Source organism: Fomitiporia mediterranea, assembly GCF_000271605.1.
Source record: "Fomitiporia mediterranea MF3/22 unplaced genomic scaffold FOMMEscaffold_8, whole genome shotgun sequence".
NCBI classification, from domain to species: Eukaryota; Fungi; Basidiomycota; class Agaricomycetes; order Hymenochaetales; family Hymenochaetaceae; genus Fomitiporia; species Fomitiporia mediterranea.
Window position 1 is genome coordinate 3045460 of NW_006760393.1, and position 19121 is coordinate 3064580.

Here is a 19121-nt window from a genome sequence, read left to right on the forward strand (position 1 = left end):
CATATGGGTCTTGCGTTCTCCAGGTTTCGTGTACAGTACGGCCAAAGAATCCAGAAGTAGGAGTTCCCTGTTTGACCAATTCCACGTCGGGGAGATGGGTAGACAGGTGCGACATGGCACTTGGGTTGGTAGAGACACCAGTACCGTATGCTCATTTATATAGGCAACTGGCAATCAACCGTATAGGGTTACAGTAAATAGGTCAGATATAGCAACAGGTCACCCATTATACATTACTTACCTCAAAATCAGTAACCAGGGATAAAGAAAAGGCCTCAGTTAGCTACAAAAATGTAGATTATTGTTGCATCATTGGTGTGATTATATACAACGACTTGACCATTACTTACAATATCTGTGATGCTTACTTAACAATGCAACCACGCATTACAGTCACCTATATACATAAAGTGTATAGTAATCCTGATGGTGGGACACTAAGCTGAAGGAGTGATTGAACACCATGGATAGCGTTACATATATGCAATGTACTTGCCACACTCTCATCACACTAGTAAAAAAGGAGACGCGAAAAACAGGTACAAACCGAGTTACATCACATGACACTCATCACGTCACCCCACGCATACACTCACTGTCACCGCCATCCTGCAAGCAGGTTCTTCTGCACCCACCATGCTCGACGGGCGCAAGTTAAAAGTCGGCGTCCTAGGCGCGACGGGAACAGTCGGCCAGCGCTTCATCTCTCTCCTCGGGAACCATCCATTCTTTGTCGTACACGCCCTAGGCGCCTCAGCACGATCCGCAGGCAAGCCCTACGAACAAGCATGCAACTGGAAGCTATCCTCCCCGATCCCGAGTTATGTTAAGGATATCGTAGTCAATGAATGTGTGCCACGGCATTTTGGGGAGTGTGTGGTAGTGTTTTCGGGGTTGGATGCGGATGTTGCTGGGGATATCGGTGAGTCATTGTGAAAATTTTGATTTCGCTTCGTGAGTTGTGCTGGGAGGAGATGGATAATCTGACTGATAATAAAAAATTTTAAACCTGACGGGGATAGAGACGGAGTTTCGAGCAGCTGAACTCGCTGTGTTCTCCAACTCAAAGAACCACAGAAGGGATCCAGACGTCCCCTTACTCGTCCCACTCGTCAACCCATCCCACCTCGCTGTCATACCCTACCAACGGTCCCTACACTCGCCACCTCTCCACCGGGGGTTCATAGTGACGAATGCGAATTGCTCTACGACGGGGATAGTTATCCCTCTTGCTGCTTTGGAACGCGCCTTTGGGCCTTTGGACGCTGTGTTGGCGACGACGATGCAGGCGATTAGTGGGGCTGGGTACCCTGGTGTTCCGTCACTTGATATACTGGATAATATCGTTCCCTACATCTCGGGCGAAGAAGAGAAAATGCAGTGGGAGATGCTTAAAATCCTTGGTGGGATCGTCAACGCAGACGAGACCGACGACAAAAATGAAAATACCAATACCTCTACCTCAGCGACATTGACAAATTCGTCATACCCCTTTGGAGGAGGTGGCAGTAATACCAGCGCTGGCACACCGCACGCCACGCACGCCAAAAAATTCGACATGCACGCCTCCCACCCTCTCCGCATCTCCGCAGCCTGTAACAGAGTCCCAGTCCTCGACGGACACACAGCAACAGTCTCAGTCCGCTTCGCCCGTCGTCCCCCTCCCTCACCTCAACAAGTCCGCGAAGCGCTCGAACAATTCACAACTGAAGCTCGACATCTCGGGTGTCCTTCCGCTCCACAAATCCCTATCGTCGTCCACGACTCTCCCGATCGACCTCAACCTCGTTTGGATCGGGATTACCAAAGGGGAGCTGGGGTGAATGTTGGGAGGGTGAGACAGTGTCCGGTGTTGGATGTTAAGTTTGTTGTGCTTGCGAATAATGTGTGTATTGGGGCTGCGACGAGTAGTATTATTAATGCGGAGCTTGCGCTTGCGAAGGGGATTATTAGTGTGTAGGTGGGTTGTTGGGTTGGGTTGGGTTGGGTTTGGGTAGGGAAGTGGGGTGTAGAATATGTAGATGATCAAAAATAAAACAGTACAACCTTTTCACTTTCACTTGAATTTCGGTATTGAAAGGAATAATGATAAAGCGATGTCATTATGTGCGAAGTACAAGGTTTACTATACGACTTAGCACACAAGTAAGTGACACCGTGCAAGATATACAACAGCGGCGGTTCGCTAGACCCAAGGTCTCCCAGCGAAAGAACCCCGCCCACCTCCATGTCCCCGTTCCCGCTCAACAACAAACATCGCATCGCGCATCGTAATCACCGTCTTATCTTCCTCACCAGGAGCAGGTGACGCAGAACCTTTCGCCGACGCCGGTACATAAGGCTTCGACCACGAACTCGCCGTCTGACTCCCCGTCCCTGTCGTTGACGTCCCCTGCCCCGCCGTCTGCATGTTTTCTTTTGCAGGCGACGCAGCGGACGTAGACGCGGCTGGTTTGGGTTTTGTTGGTGGAGGCGTAGCCGCACCACCCGCGTTCATCCACGCGTAGTTTCTTCGTCCAAGACCTGCAGCTTGAGCAGCAGTAGCGTTCGACAACCGTTTTTGTACGTCTTCTGACATGTTCTTCGCAGTCACTCCCGGTCCTTCTTTTTTCTTCTTCGCTTTTTTAGCCGTCCCGCCTGCACCGCCTGTCCCATCCATCGGGTCGTCCGCACCCGATCCTCCTCCTCCTGCACCGTCTAACGATGGTGACCCCGTTTGCGCAGCAGACGCAGCGGCAGCAGCAGCAGCAGCTTCAGCCCGTTCCCTTCGTTCCCTCCGTAACTTCATCTCCTCCTCCCTCTCAACCCTCTCAAGCACCTCCAACTGCTTCTTCGTATCCCTCCTAACAACCACACTCCACATCGGCGTCCCATCCTCATACAAACTCGGCGCTCGGTCAAACTGCGCAGTCGTCCGGTGATTCGCAGCGCGTATCATTGGTTCTATAAGTCCTTGTAGACGAGTACGTAGAGCGAGTGCGAGGTAGTTGACACAGTCTTCCGGGATTCGGGAGAGTTTGTGGTGTGTGGAGATGGTGCGCATTGTTTGGCCTAGGACTCGGGTGTCGAAGGAGGGTGAGTTGGGTTGTTTTCGGGAACGGTCTTCGTATGTTCGGTAGGTGTTGTAGTAGTCTTGGGAGCGTTGGAGTGTTTCTTCCTCCGCCTGAAAATACGTTTAGCACCGGAAGTTGTAAAGAGAAAGTAGTTTATGACTCACTCGTAAGTCCAGCCCAGCACTTCCCAATGCATCATTCAACGTTGAGATATCCACGTTCGACTCTAACTCATTAGCAGCCGTCTGTGTTGGTTGACGCGATAATGGTGCTGCGACAGGCGTAGGTGCAGCAGGCTGTGCGGGAGCAGGAGTAGCAGTTGGGATTGCTGCGGTCTGCGCAGGCTGGTATTGTGCGTAATGTTGAGTGTATTGAGGATAATGCGAAGCGCCATATGCTTGGTAGTGTTGGTAGTTCATTCTACACAACAGTCCAAGCTTTAACCAACTCCGTAAAAATCTGAGTAATAGAAGATACGCACATTGGAGTTTGTCGTTGTAATTGCTGCACTTGGGCTTGTACCTGAGCTTGCGTAGGCGTTTGCGTCTGAGGGACAGGCGTGGGTGCAGGTTGAGACTGCAACGCAGGGTCGATCGGTATAGGTTCTGTGTACATTCTCTATATCAGCAAGCAGTGCAAGAACAAAATCAGCGCCTTTATAAACACGTACGGGTAGGCCACTGCGCACTGGCCGAGTACGTGGCTGTCGTGGCCGCAGGCGTTGTCGTCTGAGGCTGAGGAGTAGACGGCGCAGGCGTAGATGACGAAGGAGTAGGAGTTGAACCGTCGTGTTCGAGCTTCATCTTCTTGGGTGCGGGTGCGCCGAACGTCGCCTGAGTTGCCATAGCCATCGCTGCAATTCTTTCTGAGCGACGGGGCTCGGTGGTCGATGTTGTCGAAGTAGTGCGCCCTCTGTACGGCTTTTGGCCATCGCTGTTCCTGCGCGTCCGTGTGTGACGCATGTCACTCATTTTGGTCACGTGGGGATTCGCGTTGGATGTCACGCTTCACGTTCAAGCCGCGAACTGAGGAAATCTTGTTGAACAAACTGAGCTTGTGTCGCCAACGTCGTGCTCTGGTCCTTTTAGCTCTGCAGGACATAGGGATACGGTATGACTTTATGTACTGAATCCATTGTTTAACATTGCTTCATTTTCCATAATTTTCTTTCAGGTTGAAGAAAGCGGTACAAGCACAATGGCTTCGTCAAGTTCACCTCGTTCTCAACTCATTGACATGTATGTACCACACCATCACCGCTGTTCAAAGCTTACCTCTCGTTTAGAACTTACGATGCCATTGCACTGATAATCTCCGGCCACCGAGAAGGCACACGTCCAGACCAGCTCTCCCAAATCCTAGAACCACGTATCGAGCGTCTCCAACGCGTAACAGAACCATTCGCCCAACCCTCAGACGCGTCAAAGAACAAACTTGAAAGTGGTTCGATAGAGCTTAACGATGGTATTACAGTCCCTGTCGATGATCTCAGCAAAGAACTCGCGTTCGCCATGAGCGACCGGTTCCAAATTGACCAAGTCGAGGCGTTTGTTCTTGTTCGATCGTTCCTCTATAACGAAGGTTTACCTGAATTTCCGGAAGACCAGAGGTCGTCTGTCATTGAAGAGGTGATGACGAGGATAACGCCCTTTTATTACTCCGAACGTCTGTATATCGTACGCACGGTCGTCGCTCTGCTCAAAAGCTCGCAGACCCAGTCCGATCCTTTCCACCACATAGCCCCAACCCTCCTTCGCAAAATCATCCCAAACCCGACTGACTTCTCACTAAAACTCGCATCAGAGTTTCTCCGAAAGACTCAACTATCCGTCCCCCAATTCGCGTCGGGAGGGCTAAAAGCCACTTCACAATGGGCAAAGCAAAATGCTAAAGAGCAGCTTGTCCTTGTTGAGTTGCTGTTCTGGATGTTATGGGATTATTGTCCTGTCAATGCTCCTATCGCAGTTGCAGTATTCCAAACGGCGTACGAGGCCGAGTTTGGTTATAGGCAAGCGAACAAGACGTCCATGCTGGACGAAGAAGGAACACAATTACAACGCGACCTCGCGTCGCTCTGGGTGCTCATCACGATCGAAACTCTACAATTGGAGTACCTATCGGATACAGTCACCTATGACGCCCGAGAGGCACTTTCAGAGAAAGGACCCTTACACCTAGCTCCATTGGCTCTACTCAAAATCCACAGGCTCATCATCGTTCACGCAAGTCCAGGTTATTTCTGCACCATGCTAGCCTGGGCATTCTTCATCAAGGCGATTTCCGATACGGCCTCTCGCATGGCAGAGCGTCCTAAATACCTAGTGCCATTCTTACAAGAAATCAGGTCCTCGTCGGAAGTTACTTTCAAGAAGGGAGAGAAGGAAGTTCATGCAACGATCGTTGCTGCGTGTTTACGTCCCGAGGCGGGGTTATTTTCTTTCATGCAGGAATTACTTTCTTCTCCGCTGTTTATGGCTTCCAATGCTATACGTGTTGGTTCGTCGGTAACGGACGCTAATGATATTGCATATAGGGCTCTGCTGAAAGGTGCTTCCTCAAAATAACACATTTTTAAAGTTATCTCATTTTGTTTTGCTTACAGGGTTGATTATGTCTCTGACTGACTATGGACCTGTGGAGCATGTCCCAGATTTCGACGGCTTTGTCGAAGTATGGATAGAACTATTCGGCAACAGCGAATCTCCCCGGTGCGCGGGACTTTGCAAACAGTTCTGGGACGTCGACTGGCGAATGGGCAGCTCCCGACGTGCAATCCTCGACGTCGTACGGTCTCGCTTTCCCGTACAGTTCCGCCCTCTAATACGAATTCTTCGAGCTATGTCAGGGACTGTCCGTGCACAGTCAACGGACCCGGGTATGGAGAACGACGCATTTGGGAGTAACCGTGCAGAACGACACTTATGCGCGAGTTATGTTTATCATTACTTCCGACGACTCCCGACGTATACGCAAGTTATCCCTGCGGTAGCGCGAACTGGTGCTGGAGCGTTGTATGATCGGACGATTGAACGTGTTGGTTCGTCATCTGCTTCTGGAGCTGCTGCGTACGCGAATTCGCGTCCTGTCACGCTACCTGGGGGTTCTCTACTTCCGTTGAAGTCTACCGGCCGATTGTTATGTGCTGATAGCACTTCGGACCCTGTCGTCGTTGCATGGCAGCACGAGCATTCGGGGTGGAAGTTGCTGATTGACGTCCTGATTGACTACGTCAACCGCCGACAAGGTTTATCCCGTGCTGCGAGTCGACTTGTTGACTCTGTCCATAGCAGGAAGTCGGACGCTCCCGTTACCCTCCAGTTAAGTGACATTGGTGTTGAGACAGGAGTCGAGGATGAAGCTATGGTCGCAGATGCACTCGAGTTGGTCTTGAGCATTATACAAGGGAACGTACCTCAAGCGGAACAACTCATGTCATCGCTTGAACAAGGCGGGCAACCTGTATCTTATACCGCACGCGACGCGCCTCCACCAGATCTCGTACAGCTTGCTTTCATGATCCTCGAAGACGCACTTTCTCGTGCTCAGAGTGGCAGGACCCGAGCTCCTACAAGTCTAATTGCACCTGCTCTCGACATCCTTTCTACATTGCTTGACGTTCCGGCATATCGCAATCGCGTCTGGCTCTCGTTGCGGTCATCCTCGTTCCTTTTTGGTTCTGACAGAGATGCGAACTTTGACTCGGTGATCTTATCCACTGAGCGTGCCTCAGGGCATTACTTGATGACGCTTGCACTGCTTCGACTCGTGCGCACCGCACTTGAGGAAACCATCACTTCTCTTCTACCAACTCAACAAGAACAACCACGATTACAAACTATCAAGGAGGAAGTGCTTCTGAGAGCTATACGTTTCATTCATGGACAGATTTGGGTGGAACACTCCGGTTGGCGATATGCGCACCTTGGAGATAGGTTTGAGATTGGAAGGAGTATCGTTGCGTTGTACTCGAGAATCATCCAGACGTCGTCTGCAGTGGAATCTGCTCATACGTTCGCTGGTCTATCTGCTTTCGTCACGGATGTTCTACTTTACCAAGCAACAGCATCTACTGTCACTCCCCTCGTACACACTATCGCGTCTGGCCGGACTATCGTCGATACACTTGCGAGTATGCGCCGCTTCTCAGAATCTATAAGGTTTACGGCACTTCTTGGTGACAGCTTGCACCTCACGCGTTTGGTCTTGTATCTCAAGACTATCTCTCCGGCTGCGACCAAGCACACTGTCCTCGAACAGGCGTTATGTACAGACCACTCTGCCGGCGGGATGCTAATGCGAGCACGGAAAGGACGAGTGAACCCAGTAGACATGCTCGCACACTACGTGAAACAACGAGAACTAGGTCTCTACATCCCACGAGAAGCCGCACGTTCACTCACTGCACTCTGCACGTCATTATCGGCATGTACACCATCTCCACCATCACTCATTCAGTATTTGAGCGACGCACAGGCGACGATGGCGAGCCTCGTGAAGATTCTGCGTCATCCGTATGATGATCTTGAGTTACGGAATGCGCTGTGGGCGTTTGTGTGTGCTGCTGTGGAGAAGCAGCCTGCGCTTGCTGTCTTGTTCGTTGCCGGGCAGTTCAGAATCCACCCATCGAAGGGGAAAGGCAAGGCTGTGGAGGGTCAGGAGATCGAGAAATTGTCTGAGTTGTCTTCGTCGATGACTACGTCAGCTAGTGCAGTAGAGGCAGCCTGTGCCACTTTATCTGGATGGAAGGAGTTATGGGAAGCAAACCCACAATTGTTGGCTTCTGTCATGAGTTTCCTTAATATCGTCTGGAATCGGAGTCTAGAACATCTAGCTACATTAGAACCAACCCGAGGAGACGTAGAGTTCTGGAAACACATCGCAGCCATAACAAGGGAAGAACTCGGTCCAGCTCCAGATTACTTTTCGGGAGGAGAGATAGAAACAGAAGAAGGCACCCACTCCGATTTACACGAAGCTGTCCAGAATCATGCGTACCGAACGAAAATCAAGTCACATGCTTTGCGAATCTTGGGTTCGGACATCGTGATGCACTTGCGTTCGGGGAAGGAGGCGTCAAGGGAGCAGCCTACGAGCTACAAAGAAGCGGCGTCTGTCTTCCAGAATGGTGAACTTCTCACAGAGGCGATCTCAGAGGCTATATTCTCTTCGTATGATCCAACATTATACGATCAGCTTACTGAGGTTTTGAAGACGAGCTTTGAACCTTTGACGTTTGAGAGTTTGCGACCGGTGGAGCCTCTCAATGAACGTGATTTCGGCGACAATTTCATGCTCTCTGTCCGCTTATTACGAGACGTGCTTCGTACTGCGTTCGCGGCCGGTGGCGAGAAAGAAATGATGTCTGCGAAAGTCCAGCTTCTGGTTTATTCCGTCAATCTGAATATGTCTCTCGCGCATTCACAGCTATTCCTCGCAGAGTCGTGGCGTTTCTTGCTAGATCAGATGAAAGGGTATCTACGTGGGAACAACGCTGCACGGACGATACTGCTTGCAACGGCCGTATCCGCTTCTCGAGACATTGCTCGAGAGCAACGTTCGGGGGACTTCATGTCTAATATCCATGGTGGCCGATTACAAGTCCTCCTTGCCCTTCTCGAAGCTGCATGGTTCTCTACTTCAGAGACTACACAGCAGACCAAGAGTTTCATGTCCTTACTCGAGAACGTCGGAAGTATACTTACGAGTGAAGCGTTCCCTCCTGGAAGGTCTTTCATAGGCTCCATCACTAATCCGTTCCACCGCAGCTTGTTGCAGATCGTGTACTACTGCGCCAAGAACTGCCAACAGCTGACCCGTTCATCTCAAGACGTGAAGGCCGAACATCGGCTCTTGATGAGCAGGACTTTCACCACTGTTCTTCTATTAGTTATCGATGCGCTCCGACTGTCGTTTGACATTGCACGGACGAGGTTGGATCTGGAACTGGACAGGGATATGGAGCTCCTTGTCGCTGTGTTTCAGCAGTGTACACGACAGGGGTTACATACGTCATCTAATGCATGGCTCACCAGGTGTCAAGAAACGGAAGTGATTAACACTAGCCTAATGGTCTTAACACAGGCCGATATCTCGGGATTCTCAGACCTAGACCTTCTGCGCATTCGAGGCCAGCCTCTGTACGCCCCTCAGGTTCTGTCCTTCCACATGGCATTGGCATCAACTTCATTCACTGCCGAAAGACTTGCAAGTGAAAGCGTAATAGCTGCGTATTGCAACAACAGTATTTCAGTCGCACTTAGCGAAGGCCAAGTGGACACGGCATTGCCAGAACTCCCTGGCGAACGTAGTCCCGCACACAAAGCTTACTGCCTCATGCTTGCAAACCTAACCGGCATGATCAGTAACCTCGCCAGTCCGCAGCAATTCATTGAATCACAGGTAGTCGGCTTTGTACAACTGTATGGCCAGCAACTTTCCAGGTGCCTTTCGTGGAGCAACGATGATCCGTTGACTTTGCCCTTCCTTGAGGAGCTTGAGCTTACTGTGGAACTCTTCTACCTCATGGCATCTGGTACTTCCTCGTCAAATACTTCTCGAAGAGAATCCTCGCCTATCTCCTCCGTATCCCGTTCCTATGTGGAGCTTGCCCTTTTGCTTGTTCAGCAACTCAATTACGCCCTGACACACCCGAAGCATCTTAGTGGACTCTTAGAGCCAGTGACGGGAGAGGAAAGAGTGAGAATTGATCGGGAGACGTCGGATGGGTCGGTGACAAGCCTCAACGAGCTATTAGATGGGACGAAACGGCCAATTCTTGCAAACGTCGTTCGCCGTCTTTTCGGCGTGACTACAAATGTGATCTCAACGCTCAGTATCATTGGTGGGGCTGAAACTGTTCTCCTGAACGACCCCGAAGAATGGCCCATCCGCGAAGCCGTTGTTGTTCCGGTACGTCTAGTTGACATCCCTGCATCCCTTTATCTGATAAATTCTCCCTTTTTACCCGATTTTTCACGCAGCATTCCAAAGTAACGATGGGTGAACCCGCATCAATTGGAACCCTATTGGAGCTCGGTAACTGCTCCTACGAGTCACTCCATTTCCTTGCAAATAAGAAAACAAACGTTTTACCTGCGTCTTCGGTACAGGCTCCCAAAGTGCCCCAATATGGTGACATACGGATATACCGACAGGCACTGGAGACGGTCTTGGTATATGCATCGACTCAACTCGTCATGTGGCTATCTAAGCACGACGGCGAGCAAACTGGTGAAATGGAGCTGGATGAATCGCAGCAGCCGTCGGAGGGCCATGGGTACGGACTTAAAGCGGACGTAAGCACAACAAAGGACCGCGAACGTGAGCGACGGCTAAGGAGGAAGTCCCTTACATTGGCTGATCGTTTACGCCGGGGAATGACGGGTGAGATGACAATGGACCTACAAGCGCTCGTCGCGAAAGCGAAGGATGCCATAGCGGCGAGCTCCGAGATACTCGCGACGCCCGAACCTGGTGATCTGTTACAGGTCTTGGCAACCTTCCTAGAAGACCGCGTGGCTGTTTCGTCGTGAAGTAATTGTACAAATACGTGTTATTGGGACACACGAGCCCATGCGTTGTGAAGTCTTTGTACAGTACATTGCCGTCATATCCTTTTTCTTAACTTCTTGTTTGTCAGTGAAATAGCGTAAATCAATTCATTATCGAGTAAGTACATCGACGCCCGTCTCTGTGATGAGAACTGTATGTTCGGCTTGAGTGCTTCTGCTCCCCTTCTGAAGACGCCATGAGGTACAGCGACGAGCCTTGAGAAGAGGTACTTTACCATTGTCGAAGCAGTCCATCCATCTGGGAAAACCCACGCTCTTGGATCCGATCCGATTATGAGGATAGGCTAAAGTTGATAAGGGTGGTGATTAGTGGAAAGAAGACAAGCCAAGAGAACGCCGGAATGTGTAACGGGTAACAAAAATGGTCAAACGAGAGCTTAAAGACACAGATGAAAAGAGGTTCTGATGCACCGCCTCACCTCAATTGTAAAGCAGTGCCCAGGTAGCATAACCCCTGGTTCGTCATTGCCTACTCGGGTTGATCAAGAAGACGGAATAAAGGTGAGAAGCACCGAAGAAATAAGGGAGGCTCGCAAGTAAATCAGTTAAGATCGTCAGATCGCCGGGGCGTTCAGGGGCGAGAACACCAGCAGGCCGAGAAACCGAGGAAGTTGTTGTTATGCGCCAAGACGCCGTGCAATTGTATCATGTTCAGAATGAGGTGCAGATTGACAGCTCCTCGTGAGTATGAGACCATCAGGACGTAACGATGAGTTGGCTTACGGTGATGTAGAATCCACGGTGGGCGGTGGAAAACCTTGCCTATTCCGTGCCCAGTAAATTGCTCAGAGACGGAGAGGTTAAGAGATTTGGCATATGAGTGGATAGCAGCACCGATTGTCCTGAAGGGAGCGCCGGGTCTGCATTCGCGAATTCCCAGCTCGAGCGCCTCAGTTGAGGCAGCAACTAGGTCTCGTCCAATTTTGTCCTGCGGACGCAAGCATGAGGGAAGTTACAGGTGAAAAAGGAGTCCAAAGTTACCACTTCTCCAACGAGGAATGTTTGGGACGTATCTCCGTGAAACCCATCAAGATACACTGTGATGTCTATATTGACGATATCTCCGTCAATGAGCCTACGGCTATGGTCGCGTTAATTTAAATCTGCAGACGAAAAAGGCATGAACGTTACTTACACGTCGGGTATACCATGGACAGCAACGTTATTGACACTGGTACAACAAGATTTTGGAAAACCCGCATATTTTAAAGGTGATGGATAAGCACCATTTGATGTGATGAAGTCATGCAAAGCTGCATCTATTTCATCAGTGGAGACTCCAACCTGACATGTATCCCTATGCTGAGAAACGAGAATTAGAATTAAGAGAACAAGGAGCACACATTTACGAGTTCCGATGCCTTGACAAGGGTTCGCTTTGCTAATAGGCTTGCTCGTCGGAGCTGCTCCTCATCTTTGCTGCCTAATTCAATCCTCCCATCCCCATCGTATGGGTCACCGTGGTATCGATCCGATTCATCAACAATTTTACCCTCTTGAGCGTAGGAAGGTCTTAATATATGTGGAGAAACGTGTCGGATAGGTATGTGGCGGACACCCCAGACAGGAGGGTCTGGAGGAAGAATAATCTCATAGTCACCGTGATCGTCAATCTCCTCTTCTGGACCTGGCTCAGAGGAGAAAAATGACCTCCTATGTCTGATTATAGACGGTGATTGAGGGCTGTGTTTTGAGTAAGAAAAGGACTTCAAAGAGTATCGCTGCCCACGTCGTTGCACTGACTTTCTCAGAGCACTGCTTAGATACGACATGGAGGTCAGTGGAGGTCAGTGTCAAAACAAAAAAAGACGATCGACGCGGCTGACGCGCACGCGGACTTTGCTGAAGTTGAAAGTCCGATTTTAAAATCACCACAACTAAACTACGACCAGATGCTCACTATTTTAAAACAAAGGTATCCAGAAATAGGTCCTCATTTCACACGGTAGCTCGTTCCTGTGGTAAATTAGACACTGCATCTCCATTAACATGACTTTATCAATCACGACTATCACTTTGGCGGACCCCGAATAGCCTGCACGGCCAAAGAACACCTAAACTTCATCAAGGCAGAGCCAGAAAGGAGTGAATGGCACAACACGAGGAGCTGTGCTAATGTATCATAGCGAAGTGTCACTTATCACTCTCGTCAAAAGTCATCCTACGTTTCACCACACGGAGTTGTGAGATAGCTCCGACATCATCTTAAATAATTATAGAACAAAGTGAACCTGAGATATTTGCGTACCACGGACACGCCACATCAGTAAACGAGCCTGAAAGTTACGTTCGCATGAGGCGGAAATCTTGTTCAAGAGAACGAAAGTCTTAGTGCGATAGTGGCACTATGAGGCATGTGAGTTGAGTTGCGCCTTGGATTTGAGCTCCGAACATCTGAACCTATCTAGACTGGGGTTTGCCCATCTATGCCTATTTCTCAAATAGCGCGATTCTCGTTTACGCAATAGAACTGTCGACTCTTCATCGAAGTTCGCAATTAAATAATGCGAACGGATAATGGTCCGTCTCTGCGTCGATAAAACGATCCCGAACTCTAATCTATGCAGCTTCTTGCGCAGCAGTGACATGTGCGGCACTTGGGGTTCGGAACCAATGGTGGACAAGATATATCGCATGACTCCCGCCTGCTTCTCACCGGAAAAGAAGAGGCATACGTCGTGAGTGAACGGAAGATACGGTTTTATCTCAAATCGGAAAGAAATATCCGATTGGGTTGTGTACTCACCATATACATCGTATACATCGTGCAGACTCCTGGTAGATTCACGTTAAGCAAGAAATACCCACATTAGTATATAAATATCATGGATGGCGAAGACCAGGTTCGTTACTATTTTATTGGTTAAAGAAGCACTCACGATTGTTCATGGGTGAGAAAACATTATAATACTGATATCCAGGAGGGAGAGTCGGAAGACGATAACCTGATATTATCGTCTGGCTTAGCACGATGTACGGAAACGTGGTTTACCAGCCGAGTGGGGACTCTTCTCTCGATGACTTGCGCGAAGCACTGGAGGAGCCGGCGGCAAGTTGGATTCTACCTCAGAAAATAGAAACAGAATCCGGAGTTTCCTTTTGCTTGGTGCATGCGATCCGCGGCAGAAATAGATATGAGAAAAGTCATCTGGAATGCCGCATACGATGACAACGGTTCCGAGACTACCATCTTATGGAAGTATGTTCTACAAGTGAACGAATTCTCCGTGAACAAGGCTGGAAATAGGGAGCCCATCACTCTTGCGAAACGTTTATCCAAATGGGCTTGCCGGCATAGATGGGACAATTGCGACTTAAAGAAGACTGAGCCGCTATTCTTGTTGTGTGCTTTATCTACAACTCCGATCAGCCCGAATGTATAGTTTCTCCAACGCTAGTTAACTGCAAAAAATAGAGGTACTTCCATTAGAAGGCAAATGAGCGTCACCATGATGCGCTTTAACTGCATACTAGAAGCATGATTCTTCACCTGAATTGAGGTACATATGGTTCGCTGTAAATGAATATAAGGAGCATCAGAAAGTGGTGTAGAAGGGGAAAAAATATAAGAGGAAGAGGGAGTCGGAAATGAAAACGCAATCAAATCGGGAAGCATAATTAGAGCGGAGTCCCAATCGTGCCGAAGAAATGCACCGTGTGTGTAAAGCAGGTTCACCCTGTTCTTTCTTTCCCTACCACTTCTTGAGAACTGCTCCGCCACCGATCCTGGAACTCGACTCGCTGATTTCCGACAGGACGGCGTATTTAACCCCTCTCAGCTATGAAGAAATATGCGACTCTCGGAGGCATTCTAGTGCCAGATCTTTCGCAGATCTGGCCGAGCTAATCTGACGCCCACCTACCAAGACCTGGTTGCTGCTCATAAATAGACAGGCATTGCCATCTCTGTCTCATTTACTAAAGACGTCCGCTCGCCGCTCGCCGCTAATTACGATCAAGCCGCCCGAACTTTGAAGAAACTGTATCTAATTGGCAGGCTGATTCAAAGGATACTTAGCCTGCTACATCCCGTGCGTGGAGTTACTAGGTCTGCTGTTCATATTAAAAGGAGCTGCGACATTAGTGATAGCTCCTCGCATTTCAGGAGCCTCTATCGGATGCTTGTTTCCGTTCAGTGCAAGCCATGCAAGATCCCCGCAATCCGCAGGCGTCGTCCTCAAGACAGACTCATTCCACTCATGCCAGATCCTCGTCGGATGTACCTTCCCTTCCGATGGAGATTTTCCATCAAATTTTTGAAAACGTTCCAAGAACCACACTTACGTCGGTCGCACGAACTAACACGTCGTTTAATGAAGTCTCGGAAAAGTTGATCTACCGACATTTGGAGCTCACGACTATTTCTCAGGCAATACAGTGCTTCCAAACATTACAGAAGAAGCCGCAAGCAGCTAAGTCTGTTCGAGAGTTCGTCATAATGATTAGGTGAGTCAATGTAGAAAAGGATACATGATAACGGAGATCATGAACTGAGCTTAACCGACTATAGAGACACGAGGAGTTGTGTACAAAACCTTGGCCCTCTTCTCTCTACGGTGCTTCGGTCCATGACACAGCTGACGTCGCTCCACGTCGCGATTGAAGGGCCTTATTTGCCCGCTCTTAATGGGTGCACATTTCCCCGTCTCACGACCTTCTCCTCCATTGCCGATCTTTCGCCAAATCCAACACCGCTGGTAGAATTTTTCATACGCCATCCAACGATAACGTCAGTCTGTCTAGGAGGAGAAACCCCTTCAAACGATCCCAGCTTGCGAAACGCACCTCCCTTTTCATTACCTCCGTCTGCCTTGCCTTCATTGACTTCATATATGGGGTCCAGACGTCTCGCCTCCATTTTTGTTCCAGGACGGCCTGTAAAGCGGATCACACTCGCATGGCACTCGCAGAATGTTGAGCTTGAAGTCAGATGCATTGTCCCTCCTTTAGGACAGGCGTCAGTGCCGGTTGCAAGCTTCAGTGTAGCAACACCTGGGTGGTCACCTATGCTCATCCGGGCTCTAGCAATGTGTCTACCCTCCCTGCAGTCTCTTCGGTTGCACAATGTTTCTGCGGACTATTACAACGAAGCTGTTTGTAGTTCTCTTTCAAGGACTTCATCAATCTGATTTGCGGTTCTTTAAATAGGAATTATTTGCAGCACTCACTAGTGTCCTCCACCTCTTCAGCGATCTCACTCGCCTTGAACTCCCTTGCCACCGGAACATTCGATCTGTCCTTGATGCAGACACAGAGGCTCGTACAGCGAAGCAATGGTCTGACCTCACACCACGCCTGCAAGCAGTCGTTTTTCCCAGTTCTCGTGCCTGGCACCGGACCGAGAAAGGAGCATGGGAGCCCGTCTAGGCGCATGAATCGAAATATCGGCGGCTGCGGAGAGTGCGAAACCGGATGTTTGGTCACACAATACGTACTTTCCGCACTCGGATCTCAGTTGCCAACCGCCCGAGAGCTGTAACGAAAGCCGCACGTCAAGGACAATATCAAATGGCAGCTCGTGTGATGTGTCCTGATTTCGGAGTATTCAGTAACCTATTGTTAGATTAGTAGTTATTTTATTTGCGGTTTCTAATGTGTGGCAACTAGAAGTCGAAATTGATTTATTGTCAGGAACGAAGGTTGTGTCTTCCTATTCTGCGTTATCATCGGCTCAATGGCATTGAACTCAGAAATCAGCGTGCACCCCGGTTAACAGCGGCGTGGCAGCTCTCTCTTTGTGGTAACCGAGCTGATCATGTGGTAGAGAACCTGAATATCGGAATTCGATAGGTTCGTTTCGAATCCGGAAATTAGAGCCATAATATCTCCACCATCAAATCTGGATGATCGCATGTGTGTTCCTCGGACTTGAATACCTCCGTCGGCGTAACTACCGTTACTCGATCACGAATGACCTCGATATTATCAAAAGGTTTAGATGGGTACAAGTGAATATACAATCCTGCATTTATGACATCTATCCGCTCGGGGCCGGCCGATCCTGATCCGCGAAGCTGTGAACGTGTTTATTTTAAGGTTGCTTCCAGTGTGGTCACTAGTATTCAAGTGCATTCGTGGTTAGTCCTGCATGATGGCGGTCCTTGGAATACCGCGGAGGGGAGAGTGAGGAGGACTAGCCGCGATAATACTGGTTTAGTCCGACTTTCGCAAGAACAGCAAAACCCTAAGAACACGAAACGAATTATTCCCCCGGATCGGAGCAAAATATGGTATATAAAAGTATCTGACGCCCGCTGCGTTTCCGCTATCCGACACAGCGTAATGGTTATTATCCTTCACAAAGAAGTAGGCGAGGACATGAGACTGTCGGAACTTCCAATTGACAAATTTTTTGCAGATGCAATCTACAAACGGTTTTCCCGCTCTCCGTTCTCACACGCAAATCTTGACTGTTCAAGGAGCATCGTCATACGCTTCTCAATCGACTATATTCTCCTCTGCGCACGGTCGCTTGTAACTAGGTTCCGGCAGCTTTGATACGGCGGTCAATGTAAAACTTACTTCCACGTGAGCCCGAACGAAGCCGCAGTAGCCTTTCGCCATGCGTGTCCATTTTGCCAAGAGCATCTGTTATAAATTGCTGGTGAACTCGGGTCGGATACTTGTGTGCCAGTAGCCTGGAACCCGATGCCGACTTCGCACTCTGATTTGGTTGACCGCATACATTGAACCTGAAAGTGGTAAGAAGCTCTACGGGAGTTACCTTGAATTAGTCGGTATAACCGGGCTGCTCTTTACAAACAGAAGGCACAATTGATACTAGATCTGTCGGCACTATTATCAGCATATCGTCAGACAGCCCGGAGTTGCTCCTGTTGAGTCTGAATGATAATAGAGTCTACACGTTCCATTCTCTTGCAACCTGGCTGCTAACTTGTGATCATAGGTGCTAAATGCGCGAGATTAAATTGTTCAATGCGGAACATCGAATGAATGAGACTCATACCTCTAATGGTTTCATTTGAACAAGACTATTGCTTCACAGCCGTGCACATGGCGCGCAAGGGTGATCGATCCCTGCGCCCTTCTTCTCCTAAGAATTCCCGGTACGTAACGCAAGTGCCAAGGATCGAAGCTCCGTGTTCAAATAGACCTTGGAGCCAGAATCCGGATTGATCAACAGCTTAGTAAAAACATAGGCCAGACAGTGGAAATAGTGCGTTGATTCAACGAGAGGCTCAGTGATACTGTGTCCTTCAGGCAATCTGTGTTTACTGGAGTTTGACAGGGTGAATGGTAACGGTTTCCTTATAGAAGAATGATAAAGTAGGCAATAAGTCAATGAGCTGTACAGTAACAAAGTCAAAGGTGTCAAAAAGCAATGCTGTAGGCAGAAGCACTATCAATTACGATAATGGCGGACTGGAGTGTGCTTTGAGATTACCCACGTTCATCTGGTAAACTTGGATAAATATCACTGTAAGAAGTACACTTGATGCTGGACCTGGACTTGCCGCTCTCCGTCTTTACCCTTTAGGCCCCCTCCTCCATACAGCTTTTAATAGGTGCGGGGATGTACAAGAGTCCAACACATCCACTTATTGTACCACACGGCAGGGCCAGAGAAAAGTAAGAGGCTTCCTGAGTGAAATTGAACAATGAAGGAGAGAGAATAAAACAAAGTACTCAACGAGATGAATAGCTTCACTTGCACAAGAGCATTTCTTTTCATTTACCTGGCGTGAAGCGTCGTGCTTCCATTGTGTATCCCATGCATATTTTTAGTACTGATAAAGAATATGCCAAGCATTTAGTCGCCATGTTCGAAGGACATAAGAATAGACAGAAGAGGCGAAACGTTGCAATCGGTGCGCTGTCCCGCATAATGCAGAACAGTATCAATAATGAGGCAAGGCAAATCGAAGAGCCAAGCACAATGGTATCCTTTACAGATTAGCTCGGAGTCATTAGAGTATATTAGCGGGGGACAGAAAGCCGTTGAAATTTTAATAGCTGGAGCTTCGACTCGGAGTCATGACTCAATTGCTTTCCAGATGGTGATATGTTCAGACAAGGGTTGTGCGAATTCATCGCAGCGGGTACTTCTTAGATTAAGTATAAAGAAGCGTGATAGTCAAGGCTTGAGCTGTAAGCTTGCCGAAGAGGACATAAAAGCCCTAGTGCTACTACTATTCTAGAGACACTGGCATGTTTGGTGAGGCTGAGAGTGTGATCAGTTTTCTATACAGTGAAACCTGTCAATAAGCATACTTGTAGTTTAGCATTTCCTCTCAATAAGCATGAAAAATTTGATCCACCAAGTTGGTAGGCAGGAAAATAGAGGTATATTAAGCATAAAGGGCATTAAGCATTACTGCTGCTTGCATAATTCCTTAGAACGGTAAGATCACGTGATTTTTCATCACAAAGTTGAAAAACACAAAGAAAATACAATATCTCACTCAATCCTTAACATAAATGTGTACTATTAGTACCTAAATTCATACTTTTAAAATCCCCTTCAGATAGATACTTT

At 48.8% G+C, this 19121-nt stretch overlaps 7 protein-coding genes across 7 annotated transcripts in view; 5 read left to right on the forward strand and 2 right to left on the reverse strand.

Annotated features, from left to right (window-relative positions):
- Positions 1-1960, forward strand: part of FOMMEDRAFT_89545 (aspartate-semialdehyde dehydrogenase) — a gene marked incomplete at both ends in the record, with an annotated part of 4148 nt that extends 2188 nt beyond the window's left edge. Inside the window, 3 exons of the mRNA XM_007268919.1 lie at positions 655-922; positions 1023-1403; positions 1500-1960. Coding sequence (XP_007268981.1) covers positions 655-922; positions 1023-1403; positions 1500-1960 — 1110 coding nt within the window. The remainder of the gene's footprint in view (positions 1-654; positions 923-1022; positions 1404-1499) is intronic.
- Positions 1961-2185: 225 nt separating this feature from the next.
- On the reverse strand, positions 2186-3472 carry FOMMEDRAFT_135856 (uncharacterized protein; the record flags this gene model as incomplete). Its single annotated transcript, XM_007268920.1, has 2 exons — positions 2186-3163; positions 3218-3472. 2 exons carry the CDS (start codon positions 3470-3472, stop codon positions 2186-2188), a joined length of 1233 nt encoding a protein of 410 aa, XP_007268982.1.
- Positions 3473-4225: 753 nt separating this feature from the next.
- Positions 4226-10585, forward strand: FOMMEDRAFT_111741 (uncharacterized protein; the record flags this gene model as incomplete). Its single annotated transcript, XM_007268921.1, has 4 exons — positions 4226-4291; positions 4339-5600; positions 5656-9962; positions 10034-10585. The coding sequence occupies exons 1-4, from the start codon at positions 4251-4253 to the stop codon at positions 10583-10585; spliced, it is 6162 nt and encodes a 2053-aa protein (XP_007268983.1). The 5' UTR covers positions 4226-4250.
- Positions 10586-10714: 129 nt separating this feature from the next.
- On the reverse strand, positions 10715-12396 carry FOMMEDRAFT_135869 (methionyl aminopeptidase; the record flags this gene model as incomplete). The annotated part of the gene is made up of 8 exons (XM_007268922.1): positions 10715-10789; positions 10840-10908; positions 11044-11093; positions 11348-11552; positions 11606-11705; positions 11760-11908; positions 11968-12251; positions 12354-12396. The coding sequence occupies 8 exons, from the start codon at positions 12394-12396 to the stop codon at positions 10715-10717; spliced, it is 975 nt and encodes a 324-aa protein (XP_007268984.1).
- A 745-nt stretch (positions 12397-13141) lies between these two features.
- Positions 13142-14007, forward strand: FOMMEDRAFT_158862 (uncharacterized protein; the record flags this gene model as incomplete). The annotated part of the gene is made up of 3 exons (XM_007268923.1): positions 13142-13302; positions 13592-13677; positions 13751-14007. 3 exons carry the CDS (start codon positions 13142-13144, stop codon positions 14005-14007), a joined length of 504 nt encoding a protein of 167 aa, XP_007268985.1.
- A 358-nt stretch (positions 14008-14365) lies between these two features.
- Positions 14366-16164, forward strand: FOMMEDRAFT_22071 (uncharacterized protein). Its single transcript, XM_007268924.1, has 3 exons — positions 14366-15070; positions 15135-15717; positions 15773-16164. Exons 1-3 carry the CDS (start codon positions 14769-14771, stop codon positions 15989-15991), a joined length of 1104 nt encoding a protein of 367 aa, XP_007268986.1. The 5' UTR covers positions 14366-14768; the 3' UTR covers positions 15992-16164.
- Positions 16165-16594: 430 nt separating this feature from the next.
- On the forward strand, positions 16595-17102 carry FOMMEDRAFT_158864 (uncharacterized protein; the record flags this gene model as incomplete). Its single annotated transcript, XM_007268925.1, has 2 exons — positions 16595-16930; positions 16983-17102. The coding sequence occupies 2 exons, from the start codon at positions 16595-16597 to the stop codon at positions 17100-17102; spliced, it is 456 nt and encodes a 151-aa protein (XP_007268987.1).
- Positions 17103-19121: the final 2019 nt, after the last annotated feature.